Source organism: Sphaeroforma arctica, assembly GCF_001186125.1.
Source record: "Sphaeroforma arctica JP610 unplaced genomic scaffold supercont1.1085, whole genome shotgun sequence".
Taxonomy (NCBI): domain Eukaryota; class Ichthyosporea; order Ichthyophonida; genus Sphaeroforma; species Sphaeroforma arctica.
Window position 1 is genome coordinate 11,527 of NW_014039473.1, and position 9,738 is coordinate 21,264.

The 9,738-nt window shown below is 41.6% G+C and overlaps 1 protein-coding gene across 1 annotated transcript; it reads left to right on the forward strand.

Moving 5' to 3' along the window:
- Positions 1–2,303: 2,303 nt before the first annotated feature.
- SARC_09931 (hypothetical protein) lies at positions 2,304–9,287 on the forward strand. The gene is made up of 8 exons (XM_014296037.1): positions 2,304–2,802; positions 4,081–4,277; positions 5,447–5,554; positions 5,765–5,931; positions 6,649–6,721; positions 7,160–7,287; positions 8,393–8,527; positions 8,795–9,287. Exons 1-8 carry the CDS (start codon positions 2,696–2,698, stop codon positions 9,014–9,016), a joined length of 1,137 nt encoding a protein of 378 aa, XP_014151512.1. The 5' UTR covers positions 2,304–2,695; the 3' UTR covers positions 9,017–9,287.
- The last annotated feature ends 451 nt before the right edge of the window (positions 9,288–9,738 follow it).

Here is a 9,738-nt window from a genome sequence, read left to right on the forward strand (position 1 = left end):
TATATATGGTTCCTGAATGGATGCAAAGACAAATACATGTAGATCTAATTGACATATGAGCGGTAGATATACCGCATATAATTCTCACGCGTGTGTAAGGTATGATCATTCGTGTTCTTGTGTAGGCTATTCATTTCTTTTAAATAAGAACTGTACACACTGTTTAGAAAACGAAATGCATAACAGCACATAAAAGCGCACATAAAAGCGCATATATATATATATATATACATATATATATATATATATTGAATATACGTGGGGAACATAAATACCTTTTGAAACTGAGAAATGAGGAAACCCCCGTTTTAATATAGATGAAAGAGTCTGTTCAGTAGCATAAATGATCATGGAAACGCACATTTAAACAAGGGGGAGTCCTATTTTGTTAACACTGATTTGTTCATACATGCACGAATATGGCGTACAAAGTTGCTGTTAGATTCAGCATACATCGACACCCACGCCGTTGCCATGAAGGCTGGTATAGCATGCACTAATACACGTCGAAGTACACCAATCCACACACCAACACACAAATACACATAATAGTATACATACAAATACACACGCAACTGGACACCGATCCCCCTCCCCCCTCCCGTGCGAGCGTACCTTAGTATGTTCGCAATCCGAGATACTCTATTACCTGACCCATAGGCAAGTAGTCGTTCTCTAAGAGGTGTGTAAAGTGTTTCCGCTCTGACAAATACGCTACACCTTCCAATCCAGGCACACACTCTTTGTAAGGCACACCACATGCAGCTAACATGTAGCGGATGATCTCAGCCTTGCCTCTGCCGTCCCAGTATGTCAGTGTGACCTCGTGCTTAGTTCCTTGGACCATTGTATTGGAACGAAGTAAGTTGATTGCTTAGTGTCTTCTGTGAGATAGTTTGCGTAGTTATGCGAATATGTGCAAGGTATGGATCTATATCGATATTTACAAACTATATGACATATGTTTGGAGTATGGATAATGGAGCCATAGCGCCATACAACCTATGGATATATATTTAGAATGCCAAGCAGTTCAATTTGCCGACTACCTGGATCTCATCAATAGAAACATCTGTGGCAATTTTTATTCCAATTTACCGACTCCGAGTCCTAGAGTCCGAGTCAACACGTATTTAGCCTAATAAGGCCCTATAAAGTATAAAAAGTATAAAACCACAACATTTTATGGGTCTCATGAATAGTCCAAACTCCGACCACCGAATCGCGATGTCCGTGGTTTAAAAGGGTTTTGGTGAAAAGTCTCGTCGACCGTCGTGACACGTGAGTCGTGAGTCGACTCGTGACGGCCTTCGGTCTTCCTTCTGAATCTGGGACTTGTCGTTTGGGCCGTTTCATCCGTATGGCGTATGGCCTTTCTATAAAATGAGAATAAATAGACATAATTTCAGTTTTTAGTTTTAATAGTGAATTTGCCACTATGCTTCTTGTGTGGGGGCTTGGGCCCCGGTTGGGGCCTTGGGGGATTGGGCCTTGACTCGTACTGGTATTTACTGTACAGTATGTACCGTGTATTTTTTAACATCCTTATTTTAGAGATAGAAACGCGCGACTGCGAGTCGAGAACCCTAATTTACTTTTTCTAAAAAAACCATAAATACGTAAATGGGAAGCTGGGAACTAACCCTAAACCCTAAAACTGTTAAGAGTCAAGTCAGGCATCAGATTTTTCATAGCCTCCTAAACACCTAAATTGAACAGATTCTTTTTTGAAATACGTTTGGGGGTTTTTTTTTAAAACAATCAAAGTGTAGATTCCAAGGGACTTGTCTAGTTGTCTTCCCTTCCAAGTTCCAAGGGACTTGTCTCTACTAGTAGAGAAGGTTGAGCGTAAACTTTATAAAAATTAACAGAATATCACACTATAATAAGACGGGCTTGGAAAATTTGATTCCAATCAATATCAGCAGCAAAAAAAGTTGAACGTAAACATAAACCCCCTCGTTCAAAGTCTGTCCAGGGAGTTTGGACCGATCGGTTGCGCACTGACAATATTTCTAAATATTTAGGACTCAGCCTTTAGGAGTTTAGGAGCCAATGTGACAACCCCCGGGGCGAGACTACCAGAATCCAGATACACGCCAGACTCCAGAGGGCAGGGGGTCCATGACGTATACGAATATTTTTGAAATATGTATAGCCGTTTCACGTATGTACAACGTTTTGAGTTTAGGTCTCGCAGTGCTTGACATCAGGCACTCGAAATCTGACACCGACAGGCGACAAGTGACAGTGTGACACAGGTCAATTTTTACTCTGTATAATATTGTAGCTGTGGCCTATGGATAACTGTATATACCTTATTTAGTACATCAATATACAGTTGCTGGCAATATAGCCACACTACAGTCAACAGCAAAGAACAATCACATTAGGGAGTGCCAGCCATATATATATATATATATATATATACGCTACGTTTTCACGCCCCATACACGTTTGTGGTGTGATATATTGATCAACGAGCAGTTGATGGGACACCTGGACTCACATACGACCCACATATCAATGTCATATTAATTGCGAAGCATTAAACAAAACATCACATAATAAATTATATCGGATCTGTACACTTGATCACACCGATGTCTTGAGTATATTTGTTACCTTACATTCCTATATAGAACACTACAAAACACTTAAAAATTGATACATCCATATCCAGAGTATTTCCAGGATGACTCAAGATCTCTCTAATGATCAGTCCAAGGACACCCAAACATTGGCAGCTACCATACAAGCATTGACATCCGCAGTAGTGCATCTCCAACAGAGCGTTGACAGGTATTGCGTGGGTTGTTCGTATATTCTTTGTCTATTATGAGTATTGAAGGGATTATTTTTGGTTTGGATGTATACCATAGGTATGGGAGGGATCTGACTTTGAATGCTTTCTTTGTTGAGTTATATTTGCATTGTTTGTGTACCATAGACATTGTATGGGTATTCTGTTTACAGTATGTATGTCACAGGTACGTCATGGGTTATATGGTCGTAGGTTATATGAACTATACTGTGAATTATTGTTGATTACTTACATGGTCGTAGGTTGTATGAACTATATTGTGAATTATTGGGGATTACATACATACGGGTTGCTTGTATGTCCCATATACTCGAGTAGACTATATCAACATAGGACGCCACCAAAAAGACCTTTTCAGTCGCAGTCGTGCTTCTGTAGCAGAGCGTCGACAAACATTGCGTTGCATGTACATCGAATCTATTGTATTGTATGTGTGTTGGTTGTGTGCCATAGGTATACCCGTGGGTTTAGAATGGGTTACGTATACATGGCATTTAAGCATATCAAGAGATGTTATATTGCGAGTGGGCTGTGTCGGTCTCATCGTTACTATTGTCCTGTTCGCCCTTGGATGTCTGTCTGAAACGACTCAACCATACACGTCTTTTTCGGTACTTTGGGACACTTCCGTGTGCTCTGTATCAGTATTGTGCACTAACATATTCTTTTGTAGTCATCTTTTGCATATCGAAACTCAACACACGCACACTCTATTGACGAATTGTGTGTTATACAGACACTGGATATAGCGGCTGCCACATATACGAGTGAAGTGTAGTTGTGATGCACCTGAATAGTTACTACATTTACCAACCCACTCTCCCCTGGGCAGATAAGTGTAATAACGGTTTAGTGTTTTATGGGGTTAGGAGTTAGGATGCCCATATATAGATCAGTTAACCTACTAATCCACTCCTCGCTGCTCAGGTCAAGAAAACGCTTATCAGACGAAGGTGAACGAGACCTAAGGTTTAGGATTTAGGGGTAATAGTGGACATCTATAGACAATTTACCTACTACCCCACTCTGTTTCACACCGATTAGAGAAGCGTCTATTCGATGCAGATGAACGAGACTTAGGGTTTAGGATTTAGGTGTAATAATGGACTTATATAGATAATTTACCTGCCACACAACTCTGTCCCGAACAGATTAGAGAAGCGTCTATCCGACGCAAATGAGCGAGGTTTAGGATTTAGGTGTAATAGTGGACTTATATAGATTTTTTACCTACCACACAACTCTGACCTGAACAGATTAGAGAAGCGTCTATCCGACGAAGATGAGCGAGACCTCAACAAACGTGAAAGCAAGAGCACGGCACGTTTCTACTCGTTCCACCAGAACTTCATTGCGGGGAGTGTGGCACTACCACTGTCATTTGCCGTCACACACCCTCTCGACACCATCAAGACACGCATGCAGGCCAGGCACACGGGCACACCAGCCAATGGTGTGTTAGTTTGCGAATACATGTGTGTGTGTCATACGGTACGAAGACTTATATATATACATGTATGTATGTATATAACATGCATGTGGTTGCCGCGTCTATTCGTTCCATCAGACTGTCATTGAGGGAAGCGCACCCCTGCCACTGTTATTTGCTGTCACACATCACCTCAGCACCATCAAGATGCGGCTATCTGCCTGGCACACAGTCCCAGCCCTAGTATATGCGCGTGTATGAGTGTTTGTGTATGTTATAAGACGAGAACATCTGTACGTGTGTGTATTCATGTACACCAGCATGTGACTTTGTATAGCGTACCATCTACAATTCTGTTACAGCATCCGCGGCGTCCCTATCACAAGCCGCTGGAACACAACTTGTCGCACTTCTTGTGGACAAATCGAATGAGGTTTGAATAAAAGTCAGTGCGCATACAGTCTTCTTTTCGTGTTATAGTCTCATGCACAACATACAAAGCAACATACTTCGTTGCTGCTGCCAGAGGCATGTCCGGAAGGCACGTGTATACACATGACCTGACTTTGATATAAATCTCTGTACAAATATATGATATGTGCCTGTCACCGGTGCATCTATACAATATATGTCTCGTACAACTCATAGCTGCGCTATGCATGTGTGTCTCTGGTGCTATACCAGATACCCTCTAACCGATCTGACCAGCTCATGGATACTACCACAGAGTACGCTCCCATGCGAGTGTTTCGCAGTGTGTGTGTGTGTAGAGTCTTTGTGTAGCTGACATCGGCGATAGGTACGACGGGGATACTTCTCTGCGTGGTGAATCCGGGCGTATCTCACGTATCGTCTATGCCTTTAGGATTTAGGGTTTAGAGTTTTCTTATCTGCCTGGTGTCTGTACCTTCCTTCACGAATGCACGCACTGTGGGTGTAACCATGTTCCTCGGCATAGGCTAGTCTCTCTGCATCCGCTCCTGATTCGCCAGCACACAACCCGGTGCACATATTTGTGTATACATACGGCTGAGATGTCTCCTGTGGTATTGTACCTGTGTACGTACCTGTGGGGCACTAGTCTATCGACACAGCCCACCGATTTTGCATAGTTCGTGTATAGTGTGCCTACACTTTGTTCTCACGTTTTATACGCTCATCCTTTCATCTACACACCACCCAACAATGTTCAGGCGCAAATGGAACTGGCTCATTCTGGAATCAAATAAAATCATCCTTCAAAAGCGGTGGCGCCACTAGGGCTCTGGGCAAAGGGTTTCTGCCAAGTGTGCTGGGGGCAGGTAAGCGGCTGCAAATATCTCTACAGGTACTCGTATGTATGTGACGCGTGTTTACATAGATACTTCTGTAGAGATTTCAGTATATATATATATATATAGATATATATTGCTTTGTATATGTTGCTTTGTATATATATTGCTTTGTATGCTGTATATGCTGTATATGGCCTACTTCTTACCACACTTCATTCGCCCGTACACAACTATCAGCGCCACAGGGTGGGCTCCGTCTAGCAGTGTACGGTACAGTGCAGAATAAGCTGCACCCGTACTTTGACCTGCCCATGTTTCAGAACGCCATCGCGGCGGTTGCGGGTGACGTCAGCAGTAGTGTGGTGAAAGTGCCGCGGGAGATTATAGTACAACGTTTGCAAACGGTATGGCGGCCTGGTGTGCGCGTATGTGTATGTGTATGTGATTGTTGTCTGCGTGTTTGCAAGGGTTGTTGTAGGTGTGTGATTTAATATATGAAATGCATTTGTACATAGCCTTCTAAATTAGATATTTGTATGAGTTATTGTATGGTAAGGCTGCGCCGTGGTGGATGCATGCTTCGGGCTGTCAGCGGTAGTGTTGGGCTAGTGGTGATTGAAATCATTGTTCTGCGTCTGCATGCAGCACGCATGCTAGGGTTGTGAGCGTATATTAAAGGTGTGTCCTTGCGCTTATGCTGGGGTTGTGAGCGTGTTATAAAAGTGAATCCTGGGTTTCAACGGGGATTGAATCTCTGCTTGATAGCTTGTGAAGTGTGTTATTGTGTTTTATTGAATGTGTGTTTTTGCTGTCCAGGCGGGGACTATCAGCAATAGTGTGGTATGTCAAAGGTGATAGGTTGTTTGTGGTTCGTGTGTGTATACTTGTGCATATACGCCTTCGCATGTGTTTGAAAGTATATGAGCTCTCCTTGTCGAGTCTGTATGCGTACAATGCTGCACTATTGCACTTGCGATATATATTCACAACACATGCCAAAGACAGCTGAACGAACCCCTCAATAAGACGTGAATCAGTTAAGCAATTAGCACCAACGCTATGTGATTGTACTTGGTACTCATGAGAGATGAGTTAACACGTGGTGACTGCGGATGTTGCAGGGTCTATACACGAGTACAGCGCACGCGGTAAGATCGATCTTTGCTGAGGAGGGCATGCGAGGGTTCTTCGCAGGTATGCGAGTCGTGTGAGAAGGCACTTGTTGATATGTATACACCTATATATATGTATATATTATACATTTGTATATGCAAATATATATGTATACATGTATAAATTTATATATTTATATATACATATACATACACACTTCTATATATATATATATGTATCTACATCTATATATATCTGTTTATATCTGTTTATAGGTTTATATGTGTTTATACTTTCGTGTGGCCAGACCTATGTACCTGGGCACGCTTCATGTCTTATTCCCGCAGAAAGCCCGAGTACGTGGAAAAATTCAACCTCTCTGTGTGGCAGTTTATTTAAACAGTAAATCACTCTTGTTGCAGGCTATTTAAACAGTAAATCACTCTTGTTGCAGGCTATTTAAACAGTAAATCACTCTTGTTGCAGGCTACTAAAACATTTATCCTCTCTGTGTTGCAGGTTACTGGTCAACTGCGATCCGTGACATTCCGTTTATGATTATATTGTTTACCTCGTACGAGCAATTCAAAACGTGGAAGCTGAGATTCACAACGACATCCTCGCGGCAAGGTTTAGAGGAAGACAGGGTGTGTAGATGGTTGTGGGTGGGTACTGATAGTACGGTAGTTGTATGCGGCAGGCCTGGGGTGGGTACTGATGGTACAAAAGTTTTATGCGGTAGGCCTAGGGTGGGTACTGATGGTACAATAGTTTTATGCGGTAGGCCTAGGGTGGGTACTGATGGTACAATAGTTTTATGCGGTAGGCCTAGGGTGGGTACTGATAGTACGGTAGTTGTATGCGACAGGCCTAAGGTGGCTCAGTTCGTTTGCTTCAGGGCAAACCGACTGTGTGAGTCATACGTGTTGGTTGTAGTGTGTCTGTATGTCTTTGTGCAAGCACATCGTTTACAGTTACCATTGGGTGTATCGACCTGTCCCAAAGGGACCGATCGCTTCGAATATATCTATAGCTACTTGCGTATGCCCAGATGTATCTATATACAGTTTTATGTACCACGTGTCTGCACTGGACTTACTACAATGAACATGCACGCCGCACACGAAAACATATGCGTGTGTTTTGTATCCACCGTTACTAATTCAAAACAAGTAACGTGCGCTTCAACTACTTCAAATCTTGCTATTATCACCGATTAAGGTATTTGTACAAGTATATATATAGTCGTAACGTCATATATGCGTTTGTTGCGCATGGTAACGGCACTTACTTTGATTATGTATAATATATATATATGTATATACACATATATACATATATATATATTTATATGTATATATATAAATATACATATATATATGTATATATATATATATGTGGGTGTGTGTGTGTGTATACATGTATATGTATATATATATATATATATTATATTTCATATATATATATATTATATTTCATATATACATACATACATATATTGTTATATATATTATTATATATATTGTTATATATTGTTATATAGACACTCTACATCCTATACTTTGTGGCATATCTATGCAACTACTTATCCATATGTTCACACATGATTTTCGCTCATACCTCTATACCCTAAGGCTTTCTTATGCATCTATACCTTATATATATATATGTATATGTACATACAGAAAACTTTTATACTATAACCTATACCCTAAGGCTTACTTCTGCATTTGCTTATCCATATACTCACAGGAGTGGAGTGACCTGGAGACTGTACTGTGGGGTGGGGTGTCCGGTGGTTTGGCAGGCTTTTCCACGACACCGTTTGATGTCATCAAAACACGCATCATGACAGAGACCACAGCAGGAGACGGCAGGAAAATGAAGGTGTGTGATTGGTGTTTGGTAAATGAAGGTGTGTGAAATGTGTTTGGTAAATGAAGGTGTGGGGTTGGTGTTTGGTCTGATATTATAAAGAAGTCATTGTTTGAAGGTGTGTCGATACTTAGAATGCTTGCTATACTCATATCGAGCATTTAGATATGCGTCCCCATGCATCTCGAGAACTCACTCTATTCCACACATCATCCTAAACCCTACACCCTAGAATCCTATTGATCCTAAACCCAACCTGCTCTATATTCCCAAACACAGGTTGTGCTTAACAGTATTCTCAAGGAGGACGGGTTGCGTGGCTTGTTCATTGGTGCAGGGGCTCGTAGTACCTGGTGGTTTTGTGTGTGCAGTGTTTTCTTCTACACGTTTGAACGGGTACGCACACACGTGCACAACACCTTCAGCGAGGACTTCAATTCGCTCAACAGGTACAACTCGAGTAAGCAGGCCGATGGCACACGCGCAGCTACGCTCCTGTGAGAAACATTCGGCATTCGGTATATAGTTCTGGACAATAAATATTAGGTACATAACGATTCATAATCGTGTCCAGCTCATTGAAGCGACGATGGCACATGTGTACAGCACTTTGGTCGACGACATCCAACTCGCGGAGAAGACTCAACTGGAATAAGCAAGGCCAAGGTGAAAGTACAGGCACACTTCTGCATGAGGAAATAGGCATTTGGAAGAGAACTGAGCTGCTTGATTATTACATTCTATATTGTAGCATCCTAGAACTCAATAAAAGTTGATGCATATAACCTCCTAAATCATAATAGAAGTAGTTGCATGAGGATCCGTTATCAGGTCGGTCTCGCGTAAGTATAGCTCGCACCTGTACACAACACAGTTGACGTAATACTTTGACTGTCTAAGCCGACGCAACTCAGACGCATGAGCCCCAGGCACCGCTTTAGCAACTCTGCTGCGAGACGAGCCTTGAAATCCGAGAAAGTTCTGAAACAGGTTTTCTAGTAAATAGTATATATTGATGTATTGCTAGTTTACTAGTAAATGGTATACACTAATAAAACATAGGCTGACTAGTAAATAGTATATACTAATGTATTGCTAGTTTACTAGTAAATGATATACACTAATAAAACATAGGCTTACTAGTATATACCAGGGTATTCAGTCAGCATTAAAACATGAATTTCAGCACGAGCTTTGCATGAGAAGGTCCTAGTTGCATTTCA

Excerpts from the sequence above, each read along its gene's own strand:
- SARC_09931 (XM_014296037.1), top strand. The coding sequence starts at position 2,696 with ATGACTCAAGATCTCTCTAATGATCAGTCCAAGGACACCCAAACATTG. Across the intron at positions 2,803-4,080 it reads CTCCAACAGAGCGTTGACAG|ATTAGAGAAGCGTCTATCCG; the intron begins GTATTGCGTGGG and ends TGACCTGAACAG. Across the intron at positions 4,278-5,446 it reads CACGGGCACACCAGCCAATG|GCGCAAATGGAACTGGCTCA; the intron begins GTGTGTTAGTTT and ends AACAATGTTCAG.